The sequence below is a fragment of the Peromyscus leucopus genome, chromosome 8b (assembly GCF_004664715.2).
Source record: "Peromyscus leucopus breed LL Stock chromosome 8b, UCI_PerLeu_2.1, whole genome shotgun sequence".
Taxonomy (NCBI): domain Eukaryota; kingdom Metazoa; phylum Chordata; class Mammalia; order Rodentia; family Cricetidae; genus Peromyscus; species Peromyscus leucopus.
The window spans coordinates 29,589,065-29,608,420 of NC_051086.1; the positions used below are offsets into that span (position 1 = coordinate 29,589,065).

The 19,356-nt window shown below is 45.7% G+C and overlaps 1 protein-coding gene across 1 annotated transcript in view; it reads right to left on the reverse strand.

Moving 5' to 3' along the window:
* Myh11 (myosin heavy chain 11) overlaps positions 1–19,356 on the reverse strand; it is a 101,354-nt gene that overhangs the window by 35,311 nt on the left and 46,687 nt on the right. Inside the window, exons 7-16 of the mRNA XM_028858400.2 lie at positions 17,849–17,941; positions 15,996–16,059; positions 15,297–15,395; positions 10,559–10,702; positions 8,660–8,755; positions 6,292–6,410; positions 5,437–5,589; positions 4,411–4,584; positions 2,323–2,496; positions 272–386 (exon numbers count right to left, since the gene is read on the reverse strand). Coding sequence (XP_028714233.1) covers positions 272–386; positions 2,323–2,496; positions 4,411–4,584; positions 5,437–5,589; positions 6,292–6,410; positions 8,660–8,755; positions 10,559–10,702; positions 15,297–15,395; positions 15,996–16,059; positions 17,849–17,941 — 1,231 coding nt within the window. The remainder of the gene's footprint in view (positions 1–271; positions 387–2,322; positions 2,497–4,410; positions 4,585–5,436; positions 5,590–6,291; positions 6,411–8,659; positions 8,756–10,558; positions 10,703–15,296; positions 15,396–15,995; positions 16,060–17,848; positions 17,942–19,356) is intronic.

Sequence of the window (19,356 nt, forward strand, 5' to 3'; positions counted from 1 at the left end):
AGACATCCATTTGGGGTATCCTGAGCCTGTGTTCTCTAGCCAGAGTCACTCATTCTCAGTTTAAGATAAACTCTTACTTCCTATAAAGGGAGAACTGTGTGTTGTGTGGACAAGGCTGTCTCAATGTGACAGCATTAGCATGTGACAGCCTGGTCCTCTCCCTGTCCCTACATGGGGCCTCCCAATCTGGGGCAGATGTAGAAACCAGGGCAGTAGGTCTGAGGTGTTCAACCTTCTAGCTCAAAGCTGCCTCCAGGCCTGAAAGGCTTACCATCCTTCCACAGGTCGGCCACAAACTTGTCAGAGGAGGCATTGAGGAGTGAGGTCACGTTGTCATTTAGTGGGTCCATGTTCTTGGTCAGCCAGGCACTTGCATTATAGTCCACCTGCCAAAAGTCACCCTGACATCAGGTTCCCTGCCTCAGAAACCTACCACAAAGCCCAAATCCTCCCATATTCCTCTCACATCTCTAGACATCAGATGGGAAATGACATTTTTGATGTTGCCATGATGGGTCTCCACTGAGGTCAGAATCTTCAGGGAACCTGCACATAGTAGGGCATTCACCAGTGGCAAGCCAGTGCCAGCAAATCCTCTTGGTGTTCCACAGAGCCTCAGAGGAGCCACTTTTTTTTTTTTTTTTTTTGCCATAGTCTTACACTAAGCCCCAGAAATGGCCAAAGGAGGTAATGGTGACAAAAAGCTGTCATAGACACCCCAAGCTTCCCCCATCCCAGGACAGCTTGACAGGAATCCTCATTATTATTGCAGGGGTTTCTTTCCCACTGTCTGATGAACGTGTTTTTTTTTTTTTTTTTTAACTGTGCTTCATCGAAGTACTGGGGGTTGAATCTAGGATGTCAAGTGGGGTGGGTGCCCTAGTTTGTTTTCTGTTGCTGTGATGAGACACCCTGACCAAAGCAGCCTAGGGAAGGACAGGGGTTATTTGGCTCACAATTCCAAGCTGTAGTTCATCACAGAGAACAGTCAGGGTAGGGACTCAAAGTGTCACATCCATAGAGAAGGGCACGGAGAAGCAAATGTGCCCATGCTGCCCGTTTCTGCACCTAGCTTTCTCTGTCACCCATGAGGTAGTGCCACCCACATTCAGGGCAGGGCTTTGCACCTTAATTAGTAATCAATATAATGTCCCCAGCCCAACATGCCCATAGGACAACCTGAACTAGGTAATTCCTCAGTTGAAACTCTCTTCCAGATGTTTCAAGATTTGAGACTAACCTTCATAGTGAGCAAGTGCTCTACCACTGAGCTACACCCCTAGCCTGCTAGGTTTTGATACATGGCTATATAGGAAAGGTCACTGAAGGCTTTTGAAGTTCCTAACTTGCTTAATGCCCAACTTTAATGACTGTGACTACAATACAGAATGGACTGACAACACAGCTCTGGTGGGTTATGATGGGATGTGGGTCGCTATGGCAATAGCTAGCCTGATCTGTGACAAGACTGAAAAAAAATATGTAGGAGCCTGGGAAAAGTGCTAGTGGTATATGCTTAAAGTAGTATAAGTTCCACTGAGTATAAAGTAGGAGGCAAAGAGGCCAAACTATAAATATTTTCAGCTTGGTGGCTATACAGTCTGTCACAATGGCCAAACTCTGCCCTTATAACACCAAAGAAACCACAGATCTCACGGAAACAAATGGGCCTGGCTGTGTTCCAACCTTGGACTGCAGTCTATCAATCCTTTGAATGGAGCACTGCCTGTTCCCATGATGCAGTAGGGATAATAGAAGGGTGAATAAAATAATTCTATAAGCCAGAACATGCTATGGCTTTTCTTTTCTTTTTTTAAATACATAAGTATGGATGTTTTGCCTGTGTGAGTCTGTGTGCCATGTGTGTACAATGCCAGCAGAAGCCAGCTGTGGCTTTTATATTTTATTCAGGACACACTAATATTCAAGATGATGATGTTGGTGATGATAGCAATGTTGACAACAATGGTAAAGATGCCAGCTCTCACAGTCTCCCCCAGATGGAACACAATGGTGATGCCAGGGATTCTTGTGATGCTAGAGAAGATTCACTGGTCCCTCACTCCAGGGGCCTGGCCTGTGGGTTTGCCATGGAGCAAGTAGTATTTGGAGTCTTCCCAGGGAAGAATATCCTGGTTAGGACATCTGAGATGCTCACTCTCACTCCTAACAGAGGCTTCAACAATTATACAATGCCCTTAGCTGGGAACTGACTTGCTATAAGTCTTTGGAGGGCACAGCCATTGCCAAAGCACCTTTGCTGTGGACACCCCACCCAGGCACCCTTGGGACAGAGCACCCCTCAAGAATCCCCACCAGTACCTTTCCTGCATAGTGGATGATGGAGAACTCAGTTTTGTCCTTTAGCTGCTTGGGCTTCTGAAATTTTGGGTGGTTGCCCTGCTCTGAGCACAGCTTCTCCACAAAAGACTTGTCTGTGGCCTTGGGGAACCAGCATTCTTCATCCAGCAGGGCCAGCACACCTGGAGGGTTGTTCTGGGACACAGGAGGGCAGGGTCACCACTACTCAGGGTCACCACCAAGCTCACTGGGAAGGGCCAACCATCCAGATGTCACACACACACACAGCCCAGTGTGGTGGCACAGGATAGAACCTTGGTAAAAATGTGGAAAGTGGAGGCAAGGAGGATCAGGAGTTCAATGCTAGCCTCAGCTACAAACAAGTTCAAGGCCAGACTGAGCTATATGGGACCCTATCTCAAAAAAAAATTTTCCCTTCCAAAAAGAGAGAGGTTACCCACAGGAGTGGCACTGCTACTTCATTTTGCTTATTACAGGTGAATCCATGCCCTCTTTCCTCCACCCTCAAACCTATCAAACCATTACCCTCCAGTAACAGACAACCTGAGGGATTGAGAGCAAGAACTAACAGGACACAATTCTTGCTGCTGCTCATGCTAGGCAATACACAAATATCACAAATATTTCATTCTCCTCTCCCACTTCGAGTGGGGATGGAAATCAGGGCCTAGAGCCTGTTAGGCAAGCACACTCTATCACTGAGCTATATTCCCACCTATTTTGTTGGTTTGGTTTTATTTGAGACAGAGCCTCCTACACTCTCAGACACAGTTTGAGACCTATATCCCAGGCTGCCAGAACTCACTATTCAGTCAACATTAGACTCAAACCTGCAGTAATCCTCCTGCCTCAGCCTCCTGTGTGCTGGGATTAGGTGTGAGTCATCATACCCAGTTAAGATTACACAAGAATTATGTCAGGCAATGGTGGCACATGCTTTTAATCCCAGCACTCGGGAGGCAGAGCCAGGCAGATCTCTGTGCGTTCGAGGCCAGCCTGGGCTACAGAGTGAGTTCCAGGAAAGGTGCAAAGCTACACAGAGAAACCCTATCTTGGAAAAAAAAAAAAAGATTACACAAGAATTTTAGAAGAATCTGTTGTTTTGCTCCCTTATAAATTTACTCAGGATCCCTTTCAACAAGGTTTTTCCTGTGTCTGAGAGGGTCTAAATTAAGGTGTCAGTATGCACCATTGACACTGGGAGAACTGCCTCCACACTGAGTACTCCATCTCGTGGAACCATTTCCTGATTGTCCTCCATAGTGCCTTGCCAGAAGTGTCAGTTTGGTTTCACCACTGGCTCTCCCAGGAGGTGGGGGTCCATCTTATTCACAGTTATAGAAACCTTAAAGAAGAGGCCTAGCATGCTGTGAGTGTTTGCCTGCTATGACTCTAGCTAGAAGTTTGGGATACATCAGTGGATAAAGCACTGACTCTTTGGGAATGGATGAGCAGAAGAGAAGAAGAGAAAGACTGAGGGAATTGCATGATGGTGGTGTATGCCCTAATCCTAGCACAGGAAGGCTGAGACAGAAGGATTGTCACACTCATGCATCAACCAGGTGTGGTGGTGCATGCATGAAATCCCAGCACTTTGGAGCTGGAGGCAGAAAGATCAGAGGTTCCAGGTCATCATCAAATACATAGTGAGTTTGAGGCCAGCTGGGGCTACAATGAGACCCTGTCTCAAAAAAAAAACTTATATATGCTAATAAAATATTTTAAAGAAATAGAGCACATGCCTAGCAAGGGCAAGGTCCTGGGCTGCAACCCCAGAATTGCTAAAATAATTATTTTGCTTAGGACCAGCATGACTAATCTCAACACGGAGAGGGCTGAGGCAGGAGGACTCTTAGGGTTTGAGGCTAGCCTGGTCTACATATTGAATTCCAAGTGAGCTGGCTCAAAAAGGGGGAAAGGTAGTGTAAAACGAAACAACTTTGATTGTAAACATAGAAAGCATGGCCTAGTTCCCCAAAACTCCATTTATAGCCTTCCAGGACTTGCCCAGAAACACCACCCACATGGAAAGCATGCTCTGACTAGGTGTGTGCAAATGGACCAGGATGCACAGTGCCAGTCCCTCACCGGCCGCTCAATCAGCTCGATACAGGGCTGCAGGTCCAGGCCAAAGTCGATGAAGTTCCACTCAATGCCTTCTCGTTGGTACTCCTCCTGCTCCAGGATGAACATGGTGTGGTTGAACAGCTGCTGCAGTTTCTCATTGGTGTAGTTGATGCACAGTTGCTCAAAGGAGTTCACCTGCATGTATGTATGGAGTGGGAGGGCAGCTGAACTGGATGATATCATAGGACAGGGAGTTCAGCTTACAGGAATCCCCATGGCCTGGACCTGGCTTCCTGAAGAGCCCTTCCTGCCTCCTCAGCACTCAGAGAGGTGCAAGACTCAAATTTAAGACTGTATAAAGCCCTATATGGCTGGCAAAAGTGATCCATACCCATACCACAGGGCACTCACCTCATGTGATCTATATATAGATGGACTAACCATATAAGGCATGTTTTCTTTACCATTTCACAGACAGGAAACCTGAGGCTCAAGACAGGGTGATCCCACAGTAGAATTCTTTGATACATCTGTCAGCCTCTAGGGCTTCTCTTTCTCTGAGACATTCTCTCCAACTCATGGGAGTGGGACCCAGGCATTCTGCATACATTACATGAAATATGGTAAGAACTTGAGCTCAGTGATTAGCTTGGAGTTGACCCATTGGCTCAACTCAAGTGAGCAGGAAGCATTGCAACTTCTACTTCAAGATTTAGGTTGAAGCTCTTAGAAATGATATGCTCTTTTCTAAGATTGCTAAGTGGCAATCTGGAGCTCTGGCAATATCTTGGCACCATGAAGGGAGAACTGTTGGAAATGGAGCCAATGTGGTAGAAAGCAGAACAGGCAGCTCCTGCCTACTGCATCCAACTATGTTGGCTAGACAATTTATACAAGTCAATACATAAATAGTGGATTTATGTCTCTTACGCACACTCAAGTATAACCTTAACTAGATAGCTTCCTACCTATAATGCCTATCTGTATGCCTTCCTACAAAGTAAGTGTCTCAAAGCCCATCCCAGAAGACCAAGACCATCGATATACCTCAAAGATCTCAAACCCAGCAATATCCAGAATCCCCAAGAAGGAAGCCCCTTGCCGATGGGTTTTGTCCAAGGCTTTGTTTACACGGCTGAGAATCCACCTGAAAAGGCGCTCGTAGGTGGCCTTGGCTAAGGCCTCAATGGCAAAGTCAGCCTGTAGGACAGTGAAGGAAACATGGATATTACCAGCAGGAAAGTGGCAGAAAGAGTGGTCAGACTTAAGGAATGGTGGGATGCATGATGAAATACCACCCATGAGAAACCCGCAGAGCCTGTCCCCACCTAGGATCAATTAGAGGCTATCAGCCCTGCTTGAAAATATACACAGACATTTCCACAAGTCAGGTTGTTTAAGATCAGTGATGTGTGAGGGACTCTGCTTTCAGTCAGCAGTGTCCTCAAAAGTTGGCATAAGACTGAAAATATTTTAGTATTAGATAGATGAAGGATGTAGAGGTGAATGGGTAAATAGATGGATGGATGAATAGAGGAATGGATGGACAGGTAGAAGAATGGTAGATGGCTGACTGGTGGATGAGTAGATTGGAGGAAGGGTTAATGTGTAAATGGATGTATGGATGGGTGGGCAGGTGAGTGGATGGATGGGTGGTTGAATCAATATGTGGATAGGTGGGTGGATGATGGATGGTTGGTAATGAATGGATGGTTGTTAGTCAAATGAGTGCTTGGATGGACAGATAGATGGTGAGTTAGTGGGTGGATGATGGATGGGTGATTAGATAGATGAACATATGGGTAGATGGATGGATGGTGGGTGGATGAATAGATGGCATGTATGTGAAATGACAGGTGGTTGAATGGGTAAATGGATAGAAGGCATCCACAGCATCATTACCTGCTCTTTAGTCTGAGCTTTTTGTACCACATCCCGTCCAACTTTGATTCGTGGGGTCAGGATGGCTCTGGTGAAATCTGTCACATTAATCCCCACAAGGTGGCAAACTTTCTGAGCAGCTGTATGAGAAAAAAAAATCATTTTAGCTATGCCATCAAAGAAGCTAGGTGCCACTGGGACCAGAGGGGGATGCTACTGTCATCTATACTGTTTATTTCTCTCTAAAGAAAAAGAAATGTTAGTCACCACCTATATGGTGGTGCACACCTGCCATCCCAGCACTTGGGAGATGGAGGCAGAAGCATCAGAAGTGCAAGCACATCTCTACCCACATAGTGAGTCTGAGCCCTGCATGGGCTATGTGAGACCCTGACTCAAAAAAATAAAAGGCACACAAATAAAAACAATTGCAAAAGAAAGGAGAAAAGGGAAACTATAATGTGTTTATAAATGTCTACTCTTGTCACAAAGCATGTGGCTTGTTTTCATACTGTGTATATTTCTGCACTTAAAAACTTATTTTCAAAATCACACAGAACTATACTCTCAGCTGCTTCCTACACATAAAGACTTTTGTATCCCATGGAGGGGGGTATGCCCATGCAAGTGCACATATGCCCAGCAGATAGTCAAAGTTTAGGATTCCTCCATTGCTTCACAAGCTCTCTGTTCATGTCTCTTTTTGTGGATTCCCCTGAAGGACTGGATCCTGTTCATGTGCCACATTTGGGGAGAATACTCCACAATGTATGTCCAATAGTGTGGCCTCTGTGGGACTGTAAAGCAATACAATATATAGTCTGTGGTGGCTCCAAAACTAGAAAGCTTATGTTTAGCTACCACCAAGAGTGGTGGGAGCCAAGGGATCTTCTCAAAAGAACAAAATATTGAGTATTTTCAAGAAAGGTTGGCAGAATCAGTGGGGGAACCAGAGAAGGGGAACCAGGGTTCTAAGTTAAACTATAAATTTCAGATAAATAGCACTTGGTAGCAGAACCTCTTTTTAAAGGTTTTGTTTTATTTATGTATATGTATGTGAGTACATACGTGTGCGGGTGCTGAAAAGGGTGACGGATACCCTATGGCTGACAGTTGCGAGATAACTGACCTGGGTGCGAAGAATCGCACTTGGATCCTCTGGAAAAACAGCACGTGCTCTTAGCCTCTGAGCCATCTCTCCTGGCCCAGGGAACATTTTTTGTGATGGAAAGTGTTACCGCTTATCTGGACCACCTGTGCTTTATCTGGCACCCTCTCCTATGCAAGAAACTTGAGGCCTGATTCCTCAGCAAGACTGAGTACCATAAGAAGGGCCTGAGCTGGCTTTTCCTTCTGTGTCCCAAGGTCTGGCAGAGTGCAACTGCTTAGGAAATGCTTATTCAATAAACAAACCATTGGAGGGCTCAGAAGAGATGACTGTGGCAGCCTGTCTGGCCTGAAATGCTGAACTTCTGACTTTGTGCTCTGGGATCTGCAGTCATGAAACACTTGAAGGAAGAGGCAGTGACAGCAGTATGGGAGCCCGTTCTCGGGTTCCTCGTGGCTTTACCCAGGAGGTCCGAATAGAGGATGATCTGGACCACGGGCCTGAGTGCAGGTGTCTGAGATGGTCTGCACTTGGCTGTGCTGGGGGAGGAGGTCTTTTGCTCCACCCCTTGGCATCTCTATAAAAACCCTGGGCCAGGGACAGTCGGGGCCCGTCGGAATAGGTTCCTTTATTTTCTATCTGTTTATCTCCACAAGATTCTCGGCTATAAATCCTTCTATCTAATATTTCCTGCTGATTGCACTCAAGAAAACTCTGGGGAACTGTGGGGGTGGTGGGTAAACGCCCCACACAGCAGAAAGCCCCCATTGCCATGGGGCACATGCCCAGGACCTGAGTGAATGGCTGAGATGGCAGGTGGTGCCAGCCTTCCTATGTAGAACATACCTCTAATAAAGTTTAACTTACCCAGGAGGCACCGTAACAAGCTAGTAACAGTGATCAGTAGTCAGGCAGCCAGCATGGTGGTGCACACCTGCCATTTCAGCACTTGGAGGCTGAGGCAGGAGAACTGTGAGTTCTAGGCCAGCCTGGGATACACAGTGAGGCCTTGTCTCAAAAAAACAAAAACAAAAACAAAAAAACCTTCTAATAATAAAGTAACAATGACAGTAACAATGAATGACATAATTATAACTATATTATAATAAAAGTCACACAAAAGTGTCCTTTTTCAAACCCCCTCCCTGTGTTGTCCCTTACTTTTAGACCACAGCTGACTGCCATGTGCAACCATAGATAAGATATCTGCATTACCAAAGTCTAAGTGGAACCTGCTCTCCTATCTCTCAAGCTATCAACACTGGGACAAGTGACAAGTACCTGTATTATCAGGCATGGATGCCTGGTCTGTATTCCGTTCCTTCTTGAAAACAATGTTTCCGAGCTGAAGGACGGATGATACCACCTTCAAGATGGCTGAAGTAGAGAGAGAAGAGTAGATTAGACAGTAGCAACACAAAGTATTCTGAGAGCTGGCATCATCACTGGACACCCAGAGTCAAACAGTGTCATCCCTCTGTAGACCAAGTTCTGACTTATTGCATCTTCACAAGAGTCAAATTGGCTTGCAGGGGAAGATTCCTGGATGTAGGAGCTGATATTGCCAGGAAGTTGCTGAAAACCTCTTATCACATGGGATTTCTCTATGCTGCTGGGACTTACAAGTTCTAGCCATGGACCAAATATAGTTCACTGACTATTATGGATGAATGGATGGAGGAAGGATGGTAGATAGATGGAGGCAGTGATGGGTGGGTGGAGGATGGAGGATAGACTCATAATGGAAAAATGGGTAGAGGATGGATACCTGAGCGTAAATGGATGGATGGATGAAAGATGCATGGATGGATGGATTAAAGATGAATGGATGGAATGTATATGACTAGGCAGGTGAAGGATGGATAGAGATGTGTGGGAAAAGAATGACTAGGTGAGTGGAGGGTGTGTCACTAATCAACACCAACAGTTGTTTTAATTGAGTGTGTAATCAGTCACCAAGAAGTTACCGTGTCTCAAGAACAAAGCCTAGAAATTCCATCTTTCTTTGATCCCAAGGCTAAATCATGGGGATCACAACAGTTGTCTTCACATCACAAGGACCAGACTCAGTCAGGAGGAAGAAGATCCAGTTGCTAACTGCCAACCCACCTACACATCCGCTCCTCCCCACTGTGAAGCTGCTGCAGACAGGGTTTTGCTAAGGGTGTTCTCTTTTGTACTAACACCCCCCCACACACACAAACCTTTGCAAACTAGGATATGTTGACCTCATGGTTCTCAAAAGTACCAATGTAACCCAGGTATTGCCAAAATGCCCGCAAAGTGCCTGCTCTTAGCACCCTTACCTCCCTACCTCATGGCCCTAACATCATAGGCAGCCAAGGAATGTACATACTCTGTTTGGCCCACCAACCCAAGCTAGTGGGATGCCACTATTTGGGGTTATAACAGAGATCCCCTCTACACTTTGGCCACAAACCTAAGGCTAAAAGAGCTGGAACACAACTGGCATTGCTGTCAAGAAAACTACAGCCTATATAGGAACCACAGTGTTGAATAACAGAAGACCAGAACCAGCTTTTAGAGAAATTCTTGAGTCCCTAGAACCTACTGAACCTGTAACCAACACGTCCGAGTTTTCCAGTGTAAGTTACTATAATTTGATTCTAGACCATCCTCTATGAGCTTTTTGTCCTAGCTCTTGGCCCCCAGCTAATGTGCTATTTTGAAAGCCAAGAGGCAGGGCCTAGCCTGTGGAAGTAGGCTGATGGGGCAGTTCCTTCTCACCCTGCCTGCTGTGGTTTAAGGAGCTCTGTCACACCTTCTCACTGCCATGATCTTAACAGTTCCACCATGTCTTCCCTCCATGATGGGTGGAGGCCCTCTGAAACCATGAGCCAAGATAAATCCCCCTGTCTGAAGTTGTCTAGTTTTGTGTCAGCAGTGAAGCAGAAGTAACCAACACAGTGAATCACTTTTTTTGCTTATATCAATTTGGGTCAATTGCAACCAAAAAAGTTTTACTTCAGCCACTTGCCTAATAAACCATGTGTGGCAAGATTCACTTTTCTTCTCTTTATTTTCCTTCTTTCCCTCTCTCCCTCCTTTCAGGAGGTAGGGAACTCAGAGAGTAGCCATCCACCCTGATCAGATGAGGGCCCAAATCCCTCAGCACCACAGACACAAATCCAGTCTGCTAGGCCAAGATATGAAACTCACCTAGCTGTTCCTCTTCATTGAAGCCCATGATGGACATGGCCTCCAGTGTCTCCTGGAACATCTCATCATCTTGTGCAGCTGGGATGGGCACAAAGCCATTGGATAAAAATGTATAGCTGTTGAAGCTCTCCAAAAGCAGGTCACCTAAAAGAAAGGAGGAGAGTGAAGTGAGTAAGGAGACATGCTTCTACATTTAGTATGACACAGGGTCCCAGCAACAGTCTGGGCCATCACTATTTCTCTCGCTTTCTCAAGGTGTGGGCAGTTAAAACCCATCCTATGTGTCATCATGTACAGTTCCCAGCAGTCAGTGCTGCTCTCACATAGTGGTGCAGGTTGTATACTATGCCCATTTCACCTGTGTGTTATGTTTATATCAAAAATCACACATGCACATACATTTTAAAAATAAATTACTACATAAAGGAATAGAGAGTAAACTAAGACAATAACAGATTAAGATATTCTAAATAGTATATTATGTACTGCCCAAGCTATTTCAGGACATCAAATTTAGGTCTTATATGCTGAATATATGCTCTTACTCCTCCTTTTTCTTTTTTCTTTTCTTTTCTTTTCTTTTCTTTTCTTTTCTTTTCTTCTTCTTCTTCTTCTTCTTCTTCTTCTTCTTCTTCTTCTTCTTCTTCTTCTTCTTCTTCTTCTTCTTTTTTTTTGGTTTTTCAAGACAGAGTTTCTCTGTGTAGCCCTGGCTGTCCTGGAACTCACTCTGTAGACCAGGCTGGCCTCGAACTCAGAGATTCACCTGCCTCTGTCTCCAGAGTGTTGGGATTAAAGGTGTGCCCCACCACTGCTCAGCTCCCTTCTCCTTTTTCTTCCAACTATTTCTAATTGAATCAATAGACAAACCTTTTATCAAAGGTTAACAAATCTGGCCCACTGGTTGCCTTTGTAAATAAAGTTTTATTGAAACAGGACTGCCTCCATTTCTTTGTGAGCTCTCCCACTGTAATAGTAAGCAGCTGTAACAGAAAACACTATGGTCCTCAAAGCTTAGGATATTTATTGTCTGGCCCTTTAGTGAACCTATTTGCCAACCCCTTGTTTATATTATTACATCTAATAAAACTTGTTTGTGCTGGGCTTGCTGGTACATGCCTGTCTGTACAAGGCTATAGGCCCAGTATTCTGAAGGCCAAGGCAGGGAATCTTAAGTTCAAGGTCAATCTGGTCTACAGAATGAGATTGTTGGGAGTGAGCACCCTCTGAATCAAGCTACCTAGTACATAGGCCAGGGAAGACTAAGACAGAGGAGCTCTTACCCTGCTGGTGAAGGCTTTCCAGGGGTGAACTGTGGGCAGAGCACCCACACCCCTATGCATGACCCCTTACCTTCCTTACAGAGGTAAGGAAGCCTAGTAAAATCATTGTTTCCACAGAGTGAACTTTAGTGGTGAACTTTTGTGCCACTGTTTGTAGCTGGGAGGTTAGGAGAAGGGACAGATGTTGCTGTGTATCCCTGGGAAGAAAATTTAGCAACAGTGTCTCAAGAAAAGAAAGCTGTTCTGTAAAAAGTCATATTCTCTCTCTCTCCTCTTTCTTTCTCTCTCTGGATGTATACAATGCACACGTGTTCTTTTGTGTATGGAAGTGTGAGTGTGCGCATGTGTTATGAGTATGAGTGTGCATGTAGAGGCCTGATGTTGACATCAAGTCTTTCTCAATCACCCCCCCCCCCACCTTATTGTTTGAGGCAGGTAGGCTCTCTGACTGAGCCCAGAGATCACAAATTCAGCTAGACTAGCTAGTCTGGGGATTCTGTGACCACCCTGTGAGTGCTGGGATTACAGGTAAGCTGCTACACACTCCCAGCCTTTACATGGGTTCAGCAGATCTAGAACTCAGGTCTTCATGTATGTAAAGCAGCTATACTCAGCTGCTCTATTTCCTTTGTGCTGTTCATTTTTCATCTCCTGTCCATTTTTAGCCTTTCTTTGTTTCTTTCTTTGTTTCTTCCTTCCTTTCTCTCTCTCTCTCTCTCTCTCTCTCTCTCTCTCTCTCTCTCTCTCTCTCTCTCTCTCTCTCTCTCCTCATTGATTGTTACCCTTCTAACACATCTGTTCCTTGCCAAGACAATTAGAGATACTTGGAGTAACATCAGGGAGATGCTCTCTTTTTAAGCCAAGGTCTTTTATGGGTCAGGTCACCTTGAAGCCACTTGATGAACCCAAAGTTGACACACTCAAGGCCAAGTTAACTCAAGTTTCTGGCTTCAGAGAAACATGGGACTAGTCACAAGGACTTGGGTCTTTGCCAACACCATTATCCATGGTTTAGAGAGATTCACAGGCATTTCAATCTCTCACCCAGCTCTGTCATCAAGAATAAAGATAAGGCTGGGTGTGGTAGTGCATGCCTATAATCTCAGTGCTTCAGAGGCAAAGGCAGGGGGATTGCTATGAGTTTCAGACTAGCCTGGAATACTTAGTGAGATGCCAACTCAAATAAAGCAAAACAAACAAACAAAAATGCAATTGGCCCTAGACTCTCCCCTATTCCCTGGCCCAGCTGCCCCTGGCTCAGCTGTGGAAAAGCTTGCTGCAGAGCATGGAGCAAAATGCAGCTGGGAATCCAGAGAGATGAAAGGTAAACAGCTTCAGCAAGGGGCTCCCACTGTGAACTGCTGCCTCACCTATTTGCTGGTGTAGATCCACTCAGCATCCAGTCCATCTCACACCAAGTGCTCCAGAAGACCATGCTTCAAGAACAATGAAACAAGGGGCCACGCAGCTAGTGCGGGGTGATGCAAAATGCCCCATCTTGGCTGGGCTGATCACATTCCTTTCAGAGCTTCCCTTCCTTTCTCCTTTCATTTACTTTTCTCTCCTTCTATTTTCCTTTCCTTCCTCTCTTTCTCTTCCCCTTCCTCTCTCCCTCTCTCCTTCAGGGTCCCATTACGTAGCCCATGCTGCCCTTGACCTTGCTGTCTTGCTTCCACCTTCCAGTACTGAAATGACAGGTGTGCTTCACACCCCAGTCCTTTTGCTAATCTTAACCAAAATAACCGAGGGAAAAGCAGATGGAAACCAAGTTTGTGTTGCTGCTGTCAGTTTTCTAACTTAGTCTTAACCCTGACATACAATGTGGATTCCACTATCTACCCATATTCACCAGTGTATCCCTTCTCTGGCTGTAATTTTGATGTTCCTTTAAGAATTTGATTCCTCAACTCAGGCTTCTGTGACACCCTACCCCCACCCCCGGCCCCATCCTCCCCGCCCCCCACCCCCCACTTCCCACCCCCACAGAAAAAGAAAAGAAACAGTCTAGACAGGAAGCCACTGAAGAGAGTCCTTAAAAACTGTGATAGAAATTTTAAAGTGTAGCTCTTCACAGTTGATGGGGGTGGGGAAGGACTCAGTGTTCTTTAAGGGGCTGGCCATGGGGAGTTTGACCATGCTCCAGTGAGTACATATATGGGCAACATAAATTAAACTTAGGGTATTTTCTTTGTTTTTCTTCTTTTTTGGGGAGGGGCGGGGCACAAGAATGGGGAGGTGGACCTGTGAGGACTGGGAAGAAAGTATGATTGGGGTGCATTGTGTGAAATTCCCAAATAATCAAAAATATTATGTTGGAAAAAATTTTGATTCCTGCATGGCCAAAGCTGCTTATTTCTTACCTGAAATACATGAAAAAATTAATTTATAGTAGAAGTTGGCAAATTTCAGTATGTTTCTTGTTCTTATAAATATAGTTTTGTTGAAACATATTCATTCTTCTGGGTTATGCATTACTGTGGCTGTTTCTGCACAATGGCAAAGTTAAGCAGAATCTATGTGTCCTGCAGAGCAGTAGACAGTGGCTATTTGTCCTTTTAAAGAAAGTCTGTTTAGCTGGGATGTAGCTCAACTTACAGGACTTGTCTGGTGTGTATAAAGCCTGGGGCTTCATTCCCAGAGTCAAAAGAAAGACTGGAGGGAGGGGGAGTGGAGGAGGTTGTGCATGTGTGTAATCAAAACACTTGGGAGATAGAACAGGAATCAAGGTCAGCCTTGGCTATGTAATGAGTTTGAGGCTACCCTGGGCCACATGAGACCCTGTCTCAAAACAGAACAACAAGATCTGTGTAAAAGTCTTGAATTCACTGCCCCTCCAAATTTCTTCTAAACTCAAAATATAAGGTTAGGCTTTGGGGCCCATGTCTAGCACTTGAGAAGTTGAGGCAGAAGGAATAACAAATTCAAGATTAAATTGAATTTAGTCAGTTTAGCAATTTCTGGGCCACCCAGACTACAAAGTAAGAACTGATCTCAAAACCAAAACCTAAGCCAACTAAACATAATTGAAAGGTTTTGTTTGTTTGTTTGTTTTGGGTTTTTTATTTTTTTGGTTTTGGCAGGGTCTCATAGTTGGCCTGGAACTCACTATGTAGACCAGATTGACTTCAAACCCATAAAGATCTCCTGGCCTCTGCTTCTTGAGTGTTGGGATTAAAGCAATGTGCCATCCTACCAGACACCTGGCAAGTTTTCTAGATGAGCACCTAAGTCATTGTCATCTGCTTCCTTTAAAGTCACAGATTGTAACTGGATCTGAACAGTTAATGCTCTAATAATGTGTGACTGATAGCGATCTACCACATCACATAGTTGGTGAGGATATCTAAATAAAGGCCACACTCATGCACCAGAGGAGGTGAGGGACTGCATACCTGCCACTCCAGCATCAGATATTTCCCAGTTCCTGACCCTGAACCCATCACAGGGCAGACACTCACTTTTCATCTTTTCTTTGGCTCCAGCGATCAGATAGTAAAAGATGTGGAATGTCCTCTCATCCCTGGCCTGGCGAATTGCCCGAGACTTTTCCAGAAGATCTGGTTGGGGAGAAGTTAAGGACTCTCGGGCCAGATCAGGGATTCTGCTCACAGCTTGGGGATTCAGCTTCCAAAAACCTAACTACTAACCCACCCTGTCAAACCAGCTTCTGCAGGTGTCCCCAGGACCTGAAAGGCTCCCTGGAAAGTTTTAAGACCTAAGAGCTGACAGAGTTGGCCACTATTTCTGATTCATGAGCCTGTGTAGGACAGCTGATCTCAGATGTCTTTAAGGACACAGGGTTTGGCCTTGGGCAAGGCTCAGCAAAGAGGTGATGAAGGCCATGTGACAGTTGGTGCCAAGCTGGCCCTAGCTCTATCCCAGCACATGCTATAAACATGATGCAAATTAATTCTATTCTAATTCTATTCTCCAGACATCATCTCTGTCTCACCCACAAAGCCCAGAGAGTTGAGAGATCAGTCAAGAATCCAACACAGGTCTTGAGGGTTTACATGTAACCCTACTCCACAATACCTCCTGTTAAACACAAGAAGGGTTGTTCCAGAAGAAACTCCAGAGTCTACAGAGAGGAAGGGGATTCTGTATTTTTCCTGGGCTCCCTCACCCCCATGAGGCCCCAGCTCAGCAAAGGATACATGTTTCGATGTTGGCGCCCACGATGTAACCAGTGACATCAAAGTTGATGCGAATGAACTTGCCCTGGAGAGGAGAGGAGAACAAGCTGATGGAGTGGCCAGGCTCAGTACAGACTCCACACCACAGGCAGGCAGGGGTGTCAGAGCGCCAGTGGGAGAAGGAGAGACTCTCAAAAACTCTCAGAGCTCCACAGTCCTGTTGGGTCACAGCAAGCAGCAACCCCAGGCCTATCAAACCCATGCAGGGAACATCATTTGTTCATGAAACAACTAAGTCCTTCATGGCTGACCCAAGGGGGTAGGGAAACTGAGGCTGACATAGGTTAAGTGGCCTGGCATGACATTGCTCTTCAGAGGTGGCTGTCAGTCACAGGCTCTTCTACACCAAGTAGGCTAGGCTGAAATGCTTTTTGTGCATGTGTTTGTGTGTGTCTTTGTGTGTCTGTGTGTGTCTGTGTCTGTGTCTGTGTGTCTGTGTGTGTGTGGTGAGGGGGGGGGACTGGATGCACACACCAGGGGAAAATGTCAAGTTTCTCAGGCACTGTCTATCTTGTTTGCTCAGATAGAGTCTCTTATAGATAGAGACTGGAACTCTCCAAGTAGTCTAGGCTGGCTAGTCAGCCGGCCCTAGGGATTCTCTGCTTCCCCATTGTTGGAACTACAAGCATATGCTACCATGTCTTGCTTTTTATTGTGGGTTCTGGTCCTTGTATTTGTAGGGCAAGCACTTACTGAGCTATCTGAGTGCCTGCTAATGCTGTGAATGGAAACCCTGGCCTCATAGATGCTAATCCAGAGCTCACCCAGAGTAACTCCTCCATGCTCCATACTTGAATTATGAACAAGTCAGGGTCTTGCTAGGTAGCCCAGGTTGGCCTTGAATTAATAAGCCTCCTGTCTCAGCCTCCTGAGCGCTGGAATTACAGACATGCACCACTATACCTGGCTGTGACTGGCCTCGTTTCTCCTTCATATTAGAGGGAGGGCATCAAGATAGTTTGCATGACTCTGAGATGTGCAATAAGAGTGTTACTTGGCATTGAATGAGTAGCTGAGATGGAAATGGTCCTGGGCAACATAGCGAGGCCCAGAGGGAGCTCAGGGTGGGCAGGGAAACATCTAATTTCTATGATTAATTTTGTTCTCATTTATGTGTATATGTTTGTGTACCTATGTGTGAATGTCTATGGGTGCCCAGGGGAGCTTGAAGATCCCCTGGAGCTAGAGTACCCTTGAGCAAGGAAGGAGACAGCCTTGGGACTTGGGAAAGGGTACACAGGGACAGTGACCTCTCACATCACTGACTGCTGGTCCACAAAGCAGATCCCCTTCCTGTGTCTGGAGCCAGACCAAGGTTATTCACTGTGATTCTTAGTGCCTAGTCAGTGCCAGGTATATATTACATGCTTAATAAAAACTCAACAAATGAAAAGAGGGCATGGTCTATATAAAAGTCCACCAGAATGATTGTATGCAGTAAGTGCTTAGTCAGTATTTGGTAGAGGACAGATGTATGTGTTATAGAGTAGGTGCTCAGTTATGCTTTGTTGAATGAATGAATGAGTATTGCATGTGTCTAATATGTAGCATGTGCTCAGTAAATGTTAGTTAGATAAACCACAAATGTTAATGCCTAACTAAGAATGGATGCTCAATGATTGTTGAGTGAATGAATGAGGACAGGAGCCCTTGGGACAAATGTGGACTGGGAACAAATGTGGTTGTCCTCTATTGCCTCTAGTCCTTTAGTCCCAGAGGGCCCTTATACTCTTCCAGTATGTGTTCTTGGGTGATATGTGACATTAGGGTGCCCATATCAGTTCCAGAAAAGCCCATATAGCTCTGTTACTTACAAAGCGAGAAGAGTTGTCATTCTTGACAGTTTTTGCATTGCCGAAAGCCTCCAGGATTGGGTTCGCCTGTAGAAGCTGCTTTTCCAGCTCCCCCTAAAATTCATTCACATCTAGTTATGGGGGAACACAACCTAGGACCTGACATAAAGCTCTGCCCTTTGGTCACAGGCTCTGTCCTGTTTTCGGCTCCTCCTAGGCCCCAAATGTCCCATTCAGATGTACAGGATCTGTTCACAAGAGCTTTCTGACAGAGAAGATATCTGCTCCCTAGAAAGACTGCTTCCCAGAGACAAAGGTCATTATATCATACAATGCTGGGATGCTTACAACCCCATTAATAGCACCCCTAGGAGTGTGCAATGTACAACCTGCCTGCTGTCCTTGGTGATATCACAGTTCAGGTTTGCCTTCTTCAAGCTAAGCTACTACAACTTTCTCGACAGCTTAAGTGCAAATTTTAAAAGTTGCAGCATTTCACCTGGCAGGCCTGGACTTCTGATGTTTCCTATGGAAGATACTTTGGGAGGCTCCAAACCCACCAGAAATCCTTTTCAGCAGCTGCAGAATGAAGCCTTGAAGCTGCACGAACTCTGTCTAGCAGATTAAATGCAGCTGAGACTGCGTGCAGCCCCCCTGGCCCCTCTGCAGGGCTCCTGTGTGCGAATGCAGTCATGAGATTAATGGAGGTAAGGAAAGGGCCAACAAAGTAAGCCATGCCGGGAAAGCAAAGAGATGTCAAACCACAGAAGGCAGTGGCTACTGCTGCTGCCTGGCCATCCCCCTGGAATGCAGCCTGCAAAATAAGATGCAGAAGGCCTTATCTTCATGGAAACCCCAGTACCAAGTGGACCTGGTCCACTAGAGAAATTGACAAGAAGAGTCATCTACTTTCCTTGGCTAGTAGGAAGAAACTTGGAGTAATTGCATCTACCTGCAGACTTGGGATCCAGTTTCCCCACAAAGCTCCCTCTTCTGCAAAGAGGTTTTTAGCAGGCATATTGAAAGGCTTTCCAAGGAGAGCTTTGAACATAGAGACCTCATCTGATGGATATTGAGACTGTGCTCCAGAATCGTTAATTGACTTGGCAGAGGTTACATAGCCTATGTCAAATAGCATTCAACTTCTTGTCTAAGACAAAGTACTATGTGGCCCAGCATCTACCTACAACAGAGTAGGTGACATGAACATGCTGGAGGGTCTCTTCTAGGCTGGGACCCATGTGACAGCCCAGAGTCCAGTTCACATATGCAGAGGTCCATGCAGGGCTAGGTTGTGTGTTGCTCAGCTGGGGCCTTACCTAGCCACCAAAGCTAGTGCATCACAAACCCAAGATGGTTTCAAATGTCTTTGGTGAGGCAACTGGCATGCAGGAGAAGAGACACGTATGACACACACATGCACAAAGACACACAGGTGCAGGGGACAGAGCTGGGGCAGGAAGGCAGGGAAGGTAGCTTTGCCCTGGCTGGGTTTCCCACTGACCAAGCCAGGGCCACTCTGGAGCCTA